At 36.8% G+C, this 19,491-nt stretch overlaps 2 protein-coding genes and 1 pseudogene across 3 annotated transcripts; 2 read left to right on the top strand and 1 right to left on the bottom strand.

Annotated features, from left to right (window-relative positions):
- Positions 1–3,038: 3,038 nt before the first annotated feature.
- On the bottom strand, positions 3,039–7,331 carry LOC149037488 (intraflagellar transport protein 25 homolog). Its single transcript, XM_089186334.1, has 7 exons — positions 7,147–7,331; positions 5,261–5,367; positions 5,097–5,143; positions 4,378–4,495; positions 4,273–4,314; positions 3,867–3,910; positions 3,039–3,539 (listed from the first exon to the last, which is right to left on the bottom strand). The coding sequence occupies exons 1-7, from the start codon at positions 7,236–7,238 to the stop codon at positions 3,435–3,437; spliced, it is 555 nt and encodes a 184-aa protein (XP_089042460.1). The 5' UTR covers positions 7,239–7,331; the 3' UTR covers positions 3,039–3,434.
- A 1,921-nt stretch (positions 7,332–9,252) lies between these two features.
- On the top strand, positions 9,253–13,179 carry LOC149037487 (endoplasmic reticulum metallopeptidase 1-like; annotated as a pseudogene). The gene is made up of 5 exons (XR_016180761.1): positions 9,253–9,647; positions 10,248–10,281; positions 11,561–11,734; positions 12,125–12,447; positions 12,932–13,179. The product of XR_016180761.1 is annotated as an endoplasmic reticulum metallopeptidase 1-like (transcript).
- On the top strand, positions 12,932–19,258 carry LOC149037486 (endoplasmic reticulum metallopeptidase 1-like). The gene is made up of 7 exons (XM_089187851.1): positions 12,932–13,164; positions 14,228–14,659; positions 15,290–15,436; positions 16,259–16,452; positions 17,091–17,206; positions 17,324–17,493; positions 18,720–19,258. Exons 2-7 carry the CDS (start codon positions 14,348–14,350, stop codon positions 18,894–18,896), a joined length of 1,116 nt encoding a protein of 371 aa, XP_089043977.1. The 5' UTR covers positions 12,932–13,164; positions 14,228–14,347; the 3' UTR covers positions 18,897–19,258.
- The last annotated feature ends 233 nt before the right edge of the window (positions 19,259–19,491 follow it).

Raw genomic sequence — 19,491 nt, 5'->3', positions numbered from 1 at the left:
ACTAAAGCGGCATATAAAGTCGTCCATGACAGATTGCCCTCGGTCGAGGAATTGGCTCAATTCTGGTGCCACTTGTGTGACACGTTGTACAGTTCATCATTCGTAAAAACTATACTGACCAGTAAAAGCGTCCCTAATCTTACGCACTGACAAGTGTCTGCACTCGTCATCTAGCTCCTTCAGCAGATCTCCCTTCAAATACTGTGAGACCCTCAACTGTAGGCTCACATGCACTGTCTTTTCATCAAACTATCGCCATTACAAAACTCTGTCCTGTGACTTCCTCATAGCCTCAGCGGCATATGCAATTCGGCGTTGCTCGTCCTTTTGCGATTAAGACAACGCAGCAGCGACACAAGTTGTACTAGGGTCTGTTAATAGTATGAATGGAAGGTCAAATCTTTGGAATGCTAGTACTGGACCTTCACAGAGGCCTTTTTTCAGAGTATCGTAAAAAATTTTGACAGTCATTGGACCACAGAAATTACGTCCCTTCTTCTCAAGCTGGAAGAGAGGGGTTTCATCTGGTATGAACTTTCTATAGTAACCTAACGTTCTCAGAAAAAAACATTCAGGTGGAAAACACGGCTCGGTGATGACCAGGACTTCACTACTGAAACCTTGTCGAGGTCTGTGGACATTCCTTACGCCGACTAGTTATGGCCAACAAAGGGTACCTCTAGTGGCAGGATACAGCTTTTTACCCTCTCTGAAAGCGTCCTGGATATTTTCTGTTGAATTCATTGAGTTACAATCTCGGAATTTGGTGAGTGATTAGGAACGATAACTTTATATCGGTACTATCATTAAAGCACATTTCGAAAAGTTTTGTTAACACATTATTAGTTTACAATTCGTGAACCATCTCTGTAATCTGCTTGGATACTTTCTTTTGAATTAATTGAGTTACACCCTCGGAATTTAATCAGTAATTAAGAATGATAAATCCGTATATGTAGCACAAGTGAAGCATATTTTAACCTTTCCATACGATTTTAGGAAACTACATTTAATTATATGCTGATTCTCGATAAAATGGCCCGGCATAACTCGTTCATTATTTGATTACTTTGTAGCCCCAAAAACCTGGCTTATGACTCTGGAGGTACTGAATTGATGCATTTGATATACAAGGCACCCTTCATGGGGGAAGGTTAGCATAAAATTGCTTCACGACCGTAGACTGCAGCCGGTTTAAAGATGTGGGTAATTGCACAAAAAATTCCTATTTTTTTGTATTCAGAAGCATAGACATGTGGATAATATGCTTCTGCTTTATTTAATTGTAATGTGGTTTCTCCTTAGGTAACATGTATCCATTCCTGGAATTTCCTCTCTTACCTGCGCGCAAATAATGAAATTTAAGTGTGAGAAGATAAGAAGTGTTGCAGATTTCTTTTTCCAGATTGAGTTCAGGTGCGCAGACCAGTAAACTAGTTGACGTCATGTACTTCTCCTGAATCTTTAATTTTATTGCCCAGGTTTTTTTACAAAGCCTCTTTTACATCTATGTGTGCCAGCTAATGATTAAAATCGCAGTGAATAGGTATGCCATATTTCAGCAGTTTTTTTTAATATTCCATCTTTAGTTTCTGGCATTTACTATTTTAAAATTTGTAAATGGCATTACTTTTTCATCCTTGATAATAGGCACTACACTTTTCCTCAACCAAAATCTGAATCATTAAGTCAACTTAATTTAAATTAGTTTGAAACTTCATTCCACACAAAAACACTTTCCTGGACTATAATGTATTTATTTATTTTTTGTCTTCCTCGTACATATGATCACTACACGTGTCTTAAAATGGGGATTTCACTATATTGTAATGATTAAAATACACTAATCTTTCAAATGTAAAAGAACGTGGTGAAAATCTGATCTTATGAAACACTTACAATGGAAACACCTGTTGCTGGTAGCTTATATTTTCAATGTTTAAATTTCATGGAAAATGTCTTTCTTTGAAAGCGGAGGTACAGAAGTTTTCAAAGCTGCCTTAAATAAGCTGTCTGCATGTAGTGAAAAGCTAATTGACAATCTTACCTTAACTCTTGACATGCGTCACTCATACATGTCAGTTGTGTTTACCTACCATTATAGACGTGTCTTTAAAAAGATTGTTTGGTATGGCCGTTGTTCTTTGTTGATCTTTGTGGCCAAAAAGCTGCTGAAGGCACTGAATTTCAATTTTTAGGCACACAAGGCACCCTCCAAGGTGGAAGACTAAGGCATTCTTGGACAACAATTTTTGGACTCCTTTTTTTCTTTTTTTTTTCCTCCGCTCACGTTGCGTGTATTCTGTGTTCTGACACGTGCGTCGTTTTAGAAACTGAGTTCACCTTACTTTTGGTTGTTATTTGATAACAATAAAACTGTCCATCCTTTTCCTTAAACAAAGTTGCGTTTTCATCCCAATAAATCCATCATTACTCTTTAAATGTGCGTAGAAGTTTCAATCTATAGCAAATTGTAGATGACAAATTTTCTTTTTAAAATGAAATTCTTTACGAATGCCGCCAAAAAAGGTAGGGATTAAGTTAATTTATTCCTCCCGGCCCTCCAGCGCGGTACTTTTAAATGAGGAAATTTTTTGTTCTTTGAGCACTTCGTGGAGGGTTTTTTTTGTGGAACGAGGAATACTCTTGTTGATTGCGCCCTTCGCGCGGAGCTTGTAGAGCGAGGAATGCACTACGCGCGGTGTTTTTAGAACGATGAATGCACTTGCTGTTACATTCATGGTAGAGTGTGGAACTTTTAACCAACTCCTTTGATGAGCAGAAAATAACTGACTTTCAGAGTTTGGCCCGTTGCTGTGGGACTGTCACTGGATCTGTTTCCCATAGTGACAGTTCTCTTTGCTTTAACTTTCTCTTTAATAATAAATAAATATACAAAAGTATTCCCTTTGCCCTAAAGTGGACACAATTATTACAACTATGTTGTCCAAGAAAAAGGGTTTACTATTTCACTTTCTTTTTTCGCCTTTTTTTCTTGGTCTGTTTTTTTCGTTTTTGTTTTTTTTTTTTTTAACCGTCTACATAAATATCTGAATTGCTGTAAGGAATGGTCAGGATGAAGGTCACAGTAATATCATCTAATAACTTAATCATGTCTCTACACATGGGGAAAATATAACATACTAAAAGTTCTCAATGATAATAAACAAAAAATGAAGAAACTTTTATTTCTGTCAAGTGGGGGGGGGGGGGGGGGGGGAAGGTTCCAGAGAGGACCTACACTTAATACTTAATGTTAAACCAAGTATTCCCAGAGGACAGTGACAAAAACCACAAGGTTTTACATTACACCCATATAGAACTGTAACCAGAAGTCAACACCCTTCTGCTAAGAGATAACTACAATTACTTGCTTCATTCATGTACATGTATTTACTTCTATTCACAACTTGTCTGAATGTAGAGACTGAAGTTCAGTGCACAGCTGTGCCATCAACACTGACATTATGAATGGAAACAAAATGGTCAAATCCACTTTTGATAAGAAATCTCAGATGACATGCTGATGTAACAGGAATCTGCAAAGGAAAAACATACAAATAATACTAAAATGTAACAGCCCTACATTCACCATTTGGACTGAATATTTGTATTTTTATACACTAATCAATTAAGTTTCAACAACTCTCCCCCCCCCCTGCTCCCCCAAGGAACCAATGAGCATTTGACTGTTGTCCATATAAGAGAGGGCATTTGAACCATACCTGGATGGGGTTGGGAACTTCAACTGAAAGTGCAAGTCTTTCCATCGGAACAAACACATGGTTCAGAATGCCAGATACATATATTTTAGACCTGAATCACCACTGAAGCAGGGTTCAATTTGCTGAATTCTAAATACTTACCTTGATCTCATCTCTCTGCATCTGACCCTCTAAATGTTCGTAATCTGTCACAGATAACAATTACACATTATTAATAAATTGCAAGCATGTTTCATTGAATTTGTCAGTCTTAAACTCTACAGTCAACCACACTCTGCAATCAGTCAGGCCTGGACCATATCAATGTGCATTGTACTGTGCTGTCGGTGATCAAAATCATGCTTAAATTTGTTTTAATTATTTTGTTATCATGTTCATCATTTTTTCTTAATTAAATTTTTACAGTTAAGTCAGGCTATCAATTGTATTATAAATGGTAGCCTTACTTTACATTGTGAGACAAATTAATGCTTAGATATCCATTTACCTCTAATTAACCAGGATGAACAACAACTCCATAAGAGAAAGAAAAAATAACCTAATTTACCTGAACTCACACGGGTAGTTTTTAGTCTGTTGTTTCTATGGTCTAAATACTTCTATGCAAAAATAGAATGCAGTGGTGCCATGCTTATACTGTTGTCTCCTTAACATCCATTGTTTGATTTTGTCACACAACACCATCTATTCTTCATTGAAGAGAGAGCACATTGCTTGGCAAGAGACCAAATAACGGTTGCAAAAGGGACTATGCTAATACTGCTGTTTCTCTACCAGAAAGAATATCAAAATTATTTGTCTAAAGTTAGTTGCTGTAAAAATATCATTCTATGTAATTTTACTGTGAAAAGCAAACTGAAACTCTGTCAGACAATGCTGTTACTATACATAATAAAATGCAGGTTATTAACAAGGAAATTACACAAGATGGAGCAAAGTCTAATGCAGCAAAATGGAATTTGATGGGTGGAGTACAATTCAAGCATGTGAAGCATTGCCTAATGTTCATGTAGAGCAATGATTGGGCATGTTCTAATTAGATTTTGGATGTTGTTTTCATGGTATGTGTTTGGCATGTGTATTGTAAGTAAAGGGGTGGAAAAGACACCTGTTAACTTAAAAATGATGCAAAAAGTTAAATGGAAACCTTTCATATCACAAGAAGTCTTGACCTTTCAATGAGGATCTTGCAAAGGCCACAAACCATTGACCTTATCAAATGAGCCCAAAATATTTGATTAATGTCATTCTTTCTGCACAGCCCCCTAATTCCATGACATCAGATATCAGATATCAAAATGTTGTGATATGATTGGTGTAAGATACATACCCCAATGCAGCAATCTGATTGATGTGAGATACATTACATACCCTAATGCAGGGATCTGATTGGTGCAAGCAACATACCACTCCACTCGCTAATATAGAGTTATTCTTTGTTATGAAAAAAAAAAAAAAAACAAACCATTAAATTGATAATGCCCATGTTACATTACACTAAACACAATTTCAAGATATTCCACCATCATCCTCACCATTTGAAGATAGGAATTTTATATTTCCAATGCTCATTAATGCACTGAAGGTGATGATGAATTCTTGAGGAAACATTCCAGTTGTTGGCCAGAAAGTATCAAGGCTTCTATGGAGCAAAATAAAAAGACAATTAATTCTGTTTAATATCAGGGTGCAGCCATAGGAGTCACAGATGGTAAAATTTGAGACTCACAGAAATACAAAGACCCCTGTTTGAAAATGCAAGAGTGTGACCATATATAATTTAAGCTGCTTTGCATGACCTCTCACTTTGGCTGTAAGACTTCTAAATGGGGACTTGAGTTGATTCTAAACAAGCTTTTTAGCGATAAACTGATTGACAGCTCATGATCTTAAAGGTATCATTCACCAACCTTTGCCTTAGAGTTTTTCATTTACTTATTACTGAAATGTACTATAATAAAGTAAAACCCTGCTAACTTGAAACCCAAACTGTTGTGTCGTCTAGACTCAGTCAAGTTACTCCTTTCATTGCTATTGCTCAACTGAGTTTTATTAAAGAATCAACAAGCTATATTCACAATACAATACTAGGAATCAGTACTACTACTTTTACATAGGAATGTACTTTTACAATCATGTACCCATCGTGTCTTACAGGATATAGCGTGACTATAGTAATGCTTAGGTAATGCAATACACTACACAAACTAACTCAAAGAAGATCCAATTTTCCCTGGATTTGACCCCAACTTTTTCTGTCATTGGTAAAATTTCCACACAGCCCCATACTGTTGTAATCTGTTTTCCCAATGGCAGTGTATTGTTTTAGTCATTGTTTTCTCTATCCAAGAACTGAATGCATAATGTAGTATGGGGCTGTGTGGAAATTTTTACCCTGTCATTAAATATCACCTAACTTAAACCATTTTCTGTTTCCCTTTGGAGTTTGAGTTTGCAGGGTGCTAACATAGTTTTCAACTTTAGTGTGACATTACCAAGTACAGATAAAAGCAAGCATCTGCAAATATTGCGTTACTCCTGATACCTTTCTTTTCTTAAATCTTGCTTTTTCAGAATAAACAGGTCATGCACATTCCGAGGGCCACGGGTTACCATGATAACTACTATCGTAAAAATGTTCACTATAGTATATATAGAATGATTATGTCATGGTCTACCAGTTTAGCAATTTCAAAAAGCATAGCATTACTGGGCTTCAGATAAATTGGAAGTGGTCTTGAAATATCTTAATTGTCCTTATCAAAACCTCAATTAACTTTGCTTGTTCGAAATTTGGGCTAAACTTCAGAATACCCCGCAACTCATTTACATGTGTCGGGAGGCTTTGAAGATCGAGGCATAACACAATAGACGCTATTCTTATTCAATAACATGTAAATAAGTTGCGGGGTCGGACAGACCAAACGCCAGTTTGGTACACGGTTAAAAGAGCACCAAAAAGCGGTTTTTCTTTGCAAAAAGGAAAATTCAGCTTTATCGGAGCATACTTGCCTAACCAACCATACAATTGGGTGGGATAATTCTAAAATTATCACTACTAATCGGCGTTACCACCAGCGCCTTTGTTTGGAGGCTTGGCACATTAACTCCGCCCACGCTCCTTTAAATCGTGACGATGGCGGTCTGCTCCCTGACGCCTATTTACACCTCGTCAGAAAAAAGGCCGCTAATTAGTGATCATATAAAAGGACCTCTTGTTGCAGCGTTCAGATCACCCCTGATGAAGGCACTAGACAGGAGTGTCGAAACGTTGGGTCCATGAATTGTAACTTCTTCGGTTACATTCATTAAATCTGCAAACCAGTGTAGCTTCAAACTATGTCCAAGTTGCGGGGTATTCTGAAGTTGCTCCGAAATTTGAAATGTTTGGTAAGATCTTCACCGAACGTAAAATACTTACCCATCAATGATATTTTCTGGTGGATAATTTTCATCAAATGATGTAGCAAGGGCAATAGTTTCTCCAGCACTACTTAAAGCCACGTCAAACATGTTTTTAGTGCTATTTTCTGAGGAGGAAAACCCTCTATCTCGCAAGTGAGAGTTTCAAAACATTTTAAAATCGATTGCCCCGGAGAATACTGGGCCGAGCTCCATGCTGAATATGCGCAGCTGGGTTTTAATTGCTGACAAGTAGCATACTCATGTTCAAGATGGCGGACGTTTCATGCAGAAATTGTTGCTGGCATTGATAGGAAATGTTTCCACTAAATACGATACAATTTTCTGCTTTATTCCTGGATGTAAAGCGTAATAGTCAAGGTTATAACAAGGAGGTCAGTTCAGTCGACACGGGTGCAACCAAGAAACTACTGAGGCCCTTCCATATTCCCCAAATTGGGCCTTCTTCTATTCCACAATGTCATCATCTTGGGACCATGATGTGGAATTTCATGTGGAATTGTGCGAGAAGAGAATGTTATCCACCCACTCATCATTTGGAATCAAGAGAAGACTCACGAATGGAATCGCGAAGAGCACCTGAACAATCATGTTCTTCAGTTCTTCCGGAATTTGAATTACATCGCGTAACTTCAAAACATAAAGCACGAGAAGCAAACGAACGACAGAGTGCGGAAAATATTGAACTTTCAAGACTAATTAAAACACAATCTTTAAACAAGACCTCTTCTACAAGAAGTACTGATTCTTCTCGAAACAATGTTTGTTGTGTGGAAGCAGAACCACAAAACAGAGGTATCCTCCAGCAATCTAGCTGTGAAGAAGCAAATGTTTCCAATGAGACTTTTGTTAATAGCAAATTAAGTAAATCGATAAGAGCATCCCACTGGGATAGTGACATGAATCTTCAGAGTCTGAACATTGTGTTGTCTCAGATTATTTTGACAGAGAATCAAAGTTAAGTCCAACTTGCAATGTACTAAGTGAGTTGGAAACCAAGGTGGATGTTAATGGTATATATGGCAGAGAAAGTTTGCAAAGCGATTTGGTCTGTAATGGTGATTGGTGGCTAAACAGTGACAATATTTCAAACCTCAGGGATTCAACTGCACCTCTCATTCCTCATGCATATAGCATTGAGGAGGGTGATTTTGTTGGCAAAAAGAAATTTTTAGAGAGATTGCTTGAGACAGAGCTGCAAATAAAGCCTTTGACTCTGGTTAAGGATGGCATTTACAGCCAAAGGCCAGTTTCAAATACTTTTACCCTAAATCTGAACTTGGAGACAGTGATGTCCGTTCTCTGCACTGATGAGGAACATTCAAAGAATGTTGAACACAGTGATATTGATCTATGTGGGAAGATTTCCATTCTGTATGGCTTCCAGGATACAATAGTGTCAGTGGTTGCTAGTGAGGTGGTAGGAATGTATGATTATATCTCAGGAGCTGTGTATGGATTGAAGGGATGCTGTCATGATGAATCTGAATATCAGTTAAAGGTAATTCATTCTAGTAACTAGAAGGTTGGTGGCTTTGATGAACTAACATAAATGAATTGGTTGTACTAGACTCAGGTTAAATATAGAACAGGTTTCTAGTTAAAATGATGGTCAGTGTCTCTTGTCAGTGTTCAGTCAGTGTTGTGTGGAGACTCCTGCCTGTTTTGTTGAATGATTCTGCCTCCTACAAAAATGTGTCTATGTTTGAAAATTGACTCATAAAATTTTGGCAGATTTGTCATGTAGTCTAAGCATTAGTAAATTTGTGTTTCGTCCAGTTCTAGGATGATTTGTCCTGCAATCTATTTGTAACCTTTTGTTCATAGTGAGTTCTCAATCAGGCTTTCCAACCAGTCCAGATATAAAATTGTCTGGAACTTGTCGTGAAGGTTGTGGGGAAGTGCATGTATTTCATCTTTGTGTGTGGCTGTGGACGTTTTGCAGTAGCATAGCTAAAGCCAGACATCTTTTGTCAGCTTGTCTTGCAATGGTTCCCAGTGGGCCCATGAAATTGGATGATATATCTCAGTAACTGTAGCTAAGTTGTTAACATATATTTATCAAAATTGCCATAATATTAAAGCTAGAAATGCTGTAATTTCATAAAGTACTTTAATTCAGTGCTGAGAATTTGTTTATCTATGTAAGACAAGAAGTCCCCCCTTTCATCAAGTGCAGTGAGTTTGGACCTTAAGGAATTCATAGTTCATTTTCAACAAAAACTGACAATGTCATCTCACAACGTTGACAATGACAATGTGTTAAAGGGGCACTCTCCTGTTGCCTGGTTACTGATCTCACCAGCTCTTGGAGCGACCCTTGACTGGCAAGTACAAGAGAAAGTCCTTGAATTTATAGAAACTTTGTCATCAGAGGAATTTGCTGACAAGCAAGCATCTGACAGTTACAACAAAGGATGTTTATCAAGCCAGTGGTACAATCTGTTGGTAGTTGTTGACCAATATCGTTGTTGTGGGAAGAATATTCCACTGATTGAGGTATTTGAGTTTTGCAGGAATGGTGAAATTAATGTTGTAAACTTTGACTTAACTTAAATGATCAGTCCATGTGAAACAAGCCTAACTAAAGAATGGAACAATTGAAGTATTGCGGGTAATGCTGTGCTTTGATACATGTATGTCATCATATAAAGTATTGATTATATTCATCTGCAAGGTTTTGTTTTACAGTACATTATATGAGCTCTCTCATGTAGCAAAAGTTTAACATTTGTTTGTAGCCACTCTCATATTTTGCAAGATTTTCAACTGGTATAAAGAGGTTAAACTTCCTTCAGGAAGTATTCAAAGATGAACTTTAACCTTAAACCCCTAAGAGTGATTTACTTCTAATTTCTCCTTACAGTATCAACCTTGATTCAAATGTAAAGGTTATCAGAATGTAGGAAATAATCACCAATTTAAGTAGTTCCTGATTGTTAAACAAATTCTCCTTGTCAGTACCAAATGTAAGGGTAACAGTGTGGAGAATATCAATACTAGTTAGAATGTACAGGGTAAGGAACTCAAAATGAGAATTAAGCTCTTTTTTTTTTTTTTTTTTTTAATTTTCCTCTACTTGGCCAATCAATTACCCAGCTGAAACATTTTGAAGTGAAGGAGGAAAAAAAAGGTGAGGTTACAGTTGTATTTATTAGTTACATAACAGGAAGTGCCATTTACCAAATTTAAAGCAAGAGCAACATTGTTAAGCACAGCTAAAGTAGACACCCCAATAGATTTCCATTCATCAAATAGTTCCGGTTGCAACATTATGCCATTTTTTTTTCGTATTAAAATATGCTACTCTTATTGAGTATTGCTGTTTATCTCATAATGTACTCACTTCGAATATGGATGGCGACGATTCAACTGCTTGCTAATAAATTTTATTACATAAACTGCAGTGTTATATAGGGATTTCCAGCCCTAAGAAAAGCAATAACAACACAGGTGAAAAAAAAATACGTTTTTTTTTCACGAGTGTTTGATATCGCTAATCAGCTGCTTACATGTTACTCGCCTTTTACACCACTCAGTCATGTTGATGAATGAATGGCAAAGCCCTCACTGTTATTTGTCGGAATTTCCTCAGATTATGGCTGCTAAAAAACCAAATGATCCCTATTGCTTACAGACAGTAACGTTCAAACTTGCCTAGAAGGGGAAGAAAATCAAAATACGAAAAGGAAAAATGAAAGTTATGTATTCAGTGGCTTTGGTAATAATGGGAAAATGGTCACTAAGAGAGTGGCAGTGTAATGTGGCCTTACATGTTACAGAATTATAAAATGTTTGCGTGCATCATGGATTCTCATGGGCTTATGTGTGAAGCCATATCAACAGTACCATAAAGTGGCAAAATTTGGAAGAATGGAAAAATGACACAACTATTTGCCTTGGTTTAGAGGCAAGTAGAAGAGTTAGGCTTGAAACTTTTTCCACTGACTGTCCTTTGACAGGGACATAAAATATTTAAAATTGCCATTTTAGCAGGATATATTACAGTTGTAATAATATGTATCGAACAATCTAGATGAACTGTGTTCAAATGAACACTTAAAATTTATGACAGATTTCTTCAATTCAGGAATGTTTGGAAGAGATATTTGAGCAATCTGTGGATATAAAAATGAAAACAAGTGTGAGCTGTGCATAAGCCATGCAAGGGCATGAGGCAAAAGTGAGAAAGAAAGGGGAAGCTAGGAAAGGGTAAAGCAAGGCATGGTGTGCCACTGTGCCTAGAGAATCCAGTAAATTCACTTAAATTATTTCACAATGGTCCATAATACAGGTTAGCCCCAGCATTTCATCAGACTTTCCTGACAATTTTTGTTTACCCACTTATACTCCTGTAATATCTTTATGTTATTATTTTGGTTGATTTTAGTTGATTTATCTTTTCAATCCAGGTGGAAGGGAAGTGTTATTTCAGGCAGGTCCTGAACATCCTTGGCTGATCAAGACATATCCAGAGGTAGCCCCACACCCCTGTGCACAAGCTCTGGGCCAAGAATTCTTTCAGAGTGGAATCATACCTAGTGACACTGATTTCAGGATTTACAGGGACTTTGGCTAAGTACCAGGTATCTGAATTATGGACTGACACCTAGAGACTGACTGAATGACTGAATGACTGACTAAGTGAGTAAATGACTTATTGACTGATTGTCTGAATGAATGATTGAATAAACAACTTGATGGCTGGCTTACTGAACAACTTACTGACCTGCTGACTGAATTACTCACTCACACTGACAGATTGAATGACTGATTGAATGACTGACTGGCTGACTTACTGACTGACCGACTGAATGAATGAATGAAATGCTCCTTAACTGACTGAATGACTGGTTAGTATTTGATCAATTCATTATTCACTGATTACCTTATTGACTGATTGATTGTAATCTTAGTGAAATCTCTTTTGCATTGAACCAATCTGGTTAGCATACTAATAATTTTCTGATGTGTAGGAATGGACCTTCCCTATATTGCCAATGGTTATGTTTATCACACAAATTACGATACACCAGCTGCTTTTACTCCAGGCTCTATTCAGCATGCTGGTGATAACATACTGGCTTTGGTCAAGAGCATAGTTAATTCACCATTTCTGGCTGACCCTGGAGAGTATCGTCATGGTTCCATGATGTTTTCGACTTCCTGGGAATTTTTATGATACATTACCCTGAAAGAACTGTTTTGGTGATAAATCTGACATCGGCTTTTGTGGCAGTTCTTTGTCTTATGAAAAAATTCCTTCATTTTCCAGCAAAGAGAACCATCTTTGAGGAGGGTAAGGGATAATCTACAAGTAGATATCTATTATTAACATTCTACATAATTTTTCTAAATTTTGAGCTAAAAATGAGCTATGAAAGCATAGGCTTTAGAGCTAACCTGAGTACATCTTCTTTTCCATGTGTGAATTAATCAAAGTTTTGTGGTCTAAAAAAAAAATCAAAGCTACACAAAATAAACAAGGTAACAATAGGTGTTTTTTTTTTTTTTTAATCAACTCTTTTAGAGTATTTTGTAAAATATGATTCGATCATTTTTGGGACTGGTAAGCTTTTATATTCTGTTCATTGTTTCCATGCATGTTGATAAAATTGTCAACATTTTCAATTTTCTGTTAAGCCAGTTTCCTACTGTGATAGGGAAAATGGCATAGATGGGGGATGTCATACAATGTTTACAAGATTGTGGATCTTAAAGTACACTGCAATTGAAAGCTGTCCTTAACACTCTTTTTAACTGTTGTTTTTCATCTGGCAAAGTATTAAGACTCACATCTGGTGTAGGAGACCTTATCATCTCTCTGTTCATCCTATTTCTCTCATGGATAGTTGGAACATCATTTTCTGTGGCTGTAGGTGTCCTTCTGACGTACTCAGGTCACTCACTAACTTGGTACTGCCGACCCTACCTACTCTTGGCATTATACACAGCACCATCTCTTCTGGGCATTGGTTTGGTTCATTTTCTCATTAAGAAGTCTATTGTGGCAAAGGTAGACACAATTTAGTTGTCAATTTAGTGACAAGCAAAGAAAATTTGACAATTTCCTTTCTTCTTATGACCAATATATTTGATCTGAGGGGTGACAGTCACGGACCTCAAGACAAGCTGTTGACCGCCAGAGTTTCACTGCATACTTGATAACATGTCCCTGGTTACTCTGGTCAAAATAATTACCTTTTGGCCTTTTAATCAACTTTTCCCACTCACATACTTTTGCTGCATCTAATGCCTACTTCAAAACATTTTGAAACACCTGGACAGCATGGGGAGAAATGAGATGCTAGTCTCCCTAAAGGGTTAATGGGTCAACAGAAAAGTTAATATTGTTTTGCCTCCTTTTTGGTCTGCATAATGTACTTGTGGTGAACTGATCATCTCAAGTCTTTGTTTGCACTCATTTGAATCTCATTATTTGTCTCCATTGAAAGTGAATTTTGGTTAAGGTTAAAGATTTATCAATGTCTTAATTTATTGGTTTGATTGTTCAACATATGAAAAGAATCAAGAAAAAAGAACAAAGAACAACATATGAAAAGAACAAAGAACCAAACTTTATATTTTCATTTTGAACTCTGCTTTCAGTTTCTTATGGTAGAATTTGTAGCACTGAGCTATGTAGTGTCCTCCTTTTCAGGTAGTAACTGGTAAAATTCATCACTAGTAGCACCTCTTGTTACTGCCTAAAATCACTTGATATTCTGGAAAATTCAACATTTTAAAGGATTGGTCTGAAAATTTAACATACCTGTTTTACTTAAAATAAGGGAGAACAGTGGCTATGCACACTTGTTATGCTTCCAGTGAAGTGGAACAGGTTAAAAGTCAAATCAAGCAAAAAAAAAAACCAACAACAATGGGCCATGTACAAGCATTTCCTACCAGTTTAAGTTTGGACTGCATCTTTTTTCATGTTGTGGGATACTTTGCCATACTGCATCTCAGCATCAGCTTCAAAAATCTTATAAATTTATTGAGGACTAGTCACAGATCCAAAAATGAAGATGGAAATTACATTTACCAAAAGATAGTGTTTTCAATGTTTTTTTCCTCAGGAAAAAGCTGTGTTAGAGAAGAGAGAAGACAACATTCCTCTCAAGGAAAGGATATCTAACCAACTTGTGAAGAAAGAAGTAGAAACATTTTATGCTGCTTTCCTTGTCTGGACAATAGTCATGTTGATAATGTCATATTATCGCCTGGCTTCAGCACATTTACCATTGCTCTTCATTATCTTTCCACTGGTTATACAAGTTGTTATATGGGACAATGTATTAACTGCAAAGACAAGTCATGAAAATGTTGGAGCGTTTTTGTTTATGTATCTCTTAGCTACACTAGTACCTGTTCAGTTCTGTATGTATTTGACATTTGCTATATTTGACGTCTTTATGCCTATTATGGGTCGAGCTGGAACACAAACACCCCCAGATGTCTTTATAAGTGTCCTGTGTGCCTTTGGAGTTGTGCTGTTGACTTCTTATATGGTGAGTGTGCTCAGTGAAATTCAATCAATTTGCTGATTAAATACTGTTAAAATTCTGATAAGAAGATAATTAAGGGAAAGTTTGTACTTGAGCCAAGCAACCCCCCTGAATGGAATGCCAGTCCATCACAAGGATAACCCCCCCAGAATTTTATCAGGCTTCCCTGACAAACTTGGTTGGTACCTACTCTTACTTCTGGGTCCAATTGTTTGAAAGGTGATTAGTGCTAACATACAGTGTAGGTTTACATTTTATTCTTGGTTTCTTTATTCACTTGTTTAAAAGCCTTTTTTTTGGGATAATTTTCTCTATACTTTTTAGAGCATTCAACATCAAATTGTAGACAAAAAGAATTCTCCTGAATGATCTGAAATCAGATTTCACACTAACCCTGGGTTATCTTAACCCAGCTTTGAACAACTGAGCCCTGGATGGAGAGAGAGAGAGAGAGAAAGAGGGGCACTGAGAAAGTGGTATGTTTCTCGCTCAATAACACAACCTAATGACCTGGCCAGGTCTCAAAGTCAGACCTCCTATCAAGCCAGAGTTCAGCAAGCTAACCATTTGGCCAACACATCTCCCACAAAGTTCTAATATGCTTCTATTTAAATTTACCTTTTTTTTTTCTAGGTTAGCACTGTGTATGTTCTGGGAAACCTCAAGCTTCCAGCCATATTTCTTCTGTTTGTTACCACTGTAGGAATGGTTATATCGCTCTCAGGACTGTCATTTCCTTACTCAGCCATCAATCAGTGCCCTAAAAGGGTGTTCTTTCAGGTAAGAAGAAGTTCATTCAATCAATTCATTTAATCATTTGCCTGCAGGATTGTACCAACTGTTTCAGCTAATTGAACTATTTTAACTAGTTGAACCAATTCAGCTAGTTTTTGCATTTTTTCTAGTGGAAGCAAATCAGCATGTTTGACTATTTTAACCACTGAAACAAATCTAGCATATCTGTGCAATTTGTTTAGTTTAACCTACTCAGCTGATTTGACCATTTTTACCAGTTGAACCTATTCAGTTAATTTGTGTGTTTTGTCCAATTTACCGGTAACTGTTTTAGCCAATTTTGGCGGTAACAAGACAATGTGAACAAACAAATAGTATGCTAGTCTCCAGATTGAAGTGAGCAGAATAAACAGACAAAAATTGTATTCAGATCAGAGGTTCTCATATAAAAAGTTTAAGCCTTTGCACCAGATCTCTTTGCATTTCCCATAGTACTGACAAGGAGAATTTGTTTGATAATCAAGAACTTCCCTAAGCAATGATCATTTCCTTTATTCTTACAATGACCTGAAACAACTTCAAACAAAGTTGAAGCCTTTTCTTTTGAAACATGTCTCAACTTCCCCAACCAGGATTTGCTGAAAATGCAAGTTGCAAAGCCCTGACACTGTGCATGCTTGCATTTTAATTGTTCAAGCTTTCAGCATAGATTATTACTTTTTGGAGGGTTCTAAATTCACACTGTAGTGCACATTTTCACAACCATTTATTAGACCATTAAATAGTGGGTATGTTCACACCATTGATGACGCCATCCAAAAGATGTTTTTCAGTTAAACCTCTCATCAACATTTTTTCTACATGCAGCACACATCAAGAACATTTTACAATAATGCTGGTGAAGTGGTTCAACAAGATGCAGGTGCCTGGATCACTCCACTAGACTATCTTGGCATACAGCCATTCAGTGATATACCCATGTTTAAAAAGGCTTTGCCTGCACCTCAGGACGGAGTTTATGGAGGTTTTCCTTATTACTTGCCATTGAGGCATCTCGTGCGGTATGTGGTACTTGCTCATTCAATGTTCTTCGATTGGTCTCTGGTTATTCATTGCATGGCCAATTCACTGGAATTTCATCGAAGAAAAGTATGGAATAGAATACAAGCTGTCAGGCTTTGCTAACTTAATACGCTAGACAAGTTGGGCAGAAAATACACAGCTTTGCTTTAACTCTGGAATGGGAGGGGTCAGTAGAAAATGGCAAAGAATTATTCTGGCAAATCATTAGCTCTGTGTGCTTAATTAATCAACTGGCTAAGAAATGGGGACCATCTGTTATCTATTAAGTGTTGATCTTCCTTTCATGCCATATGTGATTTATTTATTTTGCTCACCTATCCTTGAATGTTTAAGGAGCACTTTCATGGCTACTTGATAACAAAGCTACAATAAACAATAGGTACCATGAGCCATCACACTTTTTTCTTTCACTGTTAATCCGACATCCTTATAGCATTTAGTTTGTGACATGTATTGGGTGATTTGTTATACTTGTTCCATAGATCCTATATATAGAGAAAGAATCCTGCATGAACTTAACTCTGAATTTATTTAATTACCATTCTGAATATTTAAAACTACTGTCTAGTTAAATTTATAATTCTGTTTAACTGTGAAGTGTTATATTTGCAATCAGAAAATCTTGGTATCTCCCTGGTCCTCCACCTCAAGTCAAAACATCTCCAATGGAAGTGAAATTGCTACATAGGAAGAAACAGGATCAAGTTTACTCATTTAAATTCTCAATATCAGGTCAGGTTTCTCTCTTTTAACCCTTTGACCCCTTGAAGTGATCAGCATCTAATTTCTCCTTACATTATCATGTCATGCATTCATATCTCACTAGTGTCTGACTTCTAACTGCCTTAGGTCCTGATCACATGGCTGTATATGTATCACCTGCTAGTGAAGTAGATTTGCTGACCTCTTCCCTTGGTCCCCTTTTACCAATTCAAGATGGTGGAGACAGGGTTGTGTACTTTATTTACTATTCTCATGGTACTGATGTGGGGCCCTGGGAACTATCACTTGAGCTTCTGGTGAGTCAGACAATTACAGTATTAATCATACTCGTGATTACAAATCAGACTACTGCCTTGCAGTTGTCTGACTTTGTAAGCTTCTGAAATGTTCCAGAACATTTTGTGTATATATATATATATAAAGACTCACTTATGTGGTAGTTGGGGTAGTTGTTTTTGTTGGAGCAATGACTGTATAGAAAGCTATACTGAAAGAGAGTTACTGCTGAAGATCACTTATTTCAAGGAACTGTGGAGACAGCAGTGAGATTGTGTCAGTGGTGAGCTAGGATTTAGACTGTGGTGGGCTTAATTAAGTTTATTAATGATAAGTATTTTACTGCTTTGAGGAGTTGCTCCTTGTCAAGAACATCACTTGCTGTTTAATAAAATATTAAGTTTGTAGGATTGTAGTGTTTTCTGTCAGTTAGATTATACAATAACAAAATAAACTACTGGTATTAGTATCTGGTGTTTGAAAATTGATAACCTTAGTCTGTAAGCAGGTCCTTATTATAGGTGCTTTGGCACAAGTGTTTCTTCACCTGCAGGAAAATATGAGGCCTTGAGTAACACAGCACCACAGTTTTGTAGAAATGTACACCCTTTAAAAAGTGCAAGACTTCATTTTGTCGTTATAGAAATGACGAATGCTTCATATTGTTGTTACAAAAACAAACAATGCTTTTAGGGTCATTATTCAAACATATTTCAGTTCTGACTAAATGATTGCTTTCTGTGTACTAGTCAAAGTCTTCATGGTTTTGGTGGAAATGAACACTGCATAAGTGATAAAGATTTCTCAAATTCACAAAACGTTTGTGAGTTCAAAACAAGTTCATATCAAATGAACAATGTTTCATTTTGTTGTCATCACTAGAACATATTTCTTTTCTGATCATCATCTTCATGGTATTATTAGGAACAAACAGCGCTTTATTGATAAAGATTTCTCAACTTCATTACCCATTTAGAGTCTGTCAGTTAGATCTTTTCAGTATTTGTTTCCTCATGAGACATGACTCAGGATTTCTGGCAACAAGACTAAAAGTTTCAGGCAACTTTACTCTGGTTTTGAGCAACATGACTTTTGGGTGACTTGACTTGAGCCCTGGTGAACCCCCTCCCTGACCTGTCTCAAGTATTCCTTGGGCAGAGAAACGTGGCTCCTGCAGTGCTGATAGCAAGCACTTGCTCTCAGGCTAATATATCCCAAGATTCTTTTAATTTAAATATCATTTCAGCCAAAAAGACACCTCCCGGCCAAGAGCAATTTGTTGGACTTTGCTGTGGCAGCTCATTATATTCACGGTAAAGAGTCATCTTCACCTTTCCTCAAAGAAGTCATTCAAGCTATTCCAGACTGGATTTTTGCTAATGATTGGGTGGACACATACAAGAGCTGGTCTTACACTACATAATTCCCTGTATTGCAAGAATGCATCAGTCCAAGACCTTCTAAACACTGCTATGAAATACTGAAAAACAAAAATTTCAAGCCAGGAATTTGAAGAATTGCACCAGTTTGAAACAGTTCACAGGTTGAAAATTATCATGAAGATTTTTACATTTTAGGGTGGATGGCCTCAAAATTATTTATCAGGATTATAAGAAAATTTGACAGGAAAAAAATGGATGTGAAATAACACATCATCAGAAGAAGTCAGGCTGGTCATACATGAATCCAAAAAATTTTTAAAATCACCTTAATTAATTTATAACGATTTTATCTGGAAATTAAGTTCCAAATAAAACTAAGGAATCAAGAAACAAAGTAAAGGATTGTTTGGTAGCCTGTAGTCTGTCAGCAGACCCTCAGTATAATGATCCCCTTTAATGCCAAAGAGTGCCGTAGGGCATATTGAGGTCATAAAAGCATAGTCCCCTCCAATATGACACTTGATATACCACCCTTCAACTTTTTGTCTTTTTGTCTTTTTATTGTATTGGTCAAGGTTATATCTCACAACAAACAATGCTTTAGGAGCTACAATTTAAGCTATAGTTTATTTAACA

Source organism: Pocillopora damicornis, chromosome 11 (assembly GCF_964200805.1).
Source record: "Pocillopora damicornis chromosome 11, jaPocDami1.2, whole genome shotgun sequence".
NCBI lineage: Eukaryota > Metazoa > Cnidaria > Anthozoa > Scleractinia > Pocilloporidae > Pocillopora > Pocillopora damicornis.
Note: the sequence above shows the minus strand (reverse complement) of the source record. Positions and strands in the feature narration are given on the sequence as shown.

Excerpts from the sequence above, each read along its gene's own strand:
- LOC149037488 (XM_089186334.1), bottom strand. The coding sequence starts at position 7,238 with ATGTTTGACGTGGCTTTAAGTAGTGCTGGAGAAACTATTGCCCTTGCT. Across the intron at positions 5,144-5,260 it reads AAAATTCCTATCTTCAAATG|CGAGTGGAGTGGTATGTTGC; the intron begins GTGAGGATGATG and ends ACTCTATATTAG. Across the intron at positions 4,496-5,096 it reads AATCAGATCCCTGCATTAGG|AGAAACAGCAGTATTAGCAT; the intron begins GTATGTAATGTA and ends TCTTTCTGGTAG.
- LOC149037486 (XM_089187851.1), top strand. The coding sequence starts at position 14,348 with ATGTTGATAATGTCATATTATCGCCTGGCTTCAGCACATTTACCATTG. Across the intron at positions 14,660-15,289 it reads TGCTGTTGACTTCTTATATG|GTTAGCACTGTGTATGTTCT; the intron begins GTGAGTGTGCTC and ends TTTTTTTTCTAG. Across the intron at positions 17,494-18,719 it reads AACTATCACTTGAGCTTCTG|CCAAAAAGACACCTCCCGGC; the intron begins GTGAGTCAGACA and ends ATATCATTTCAG.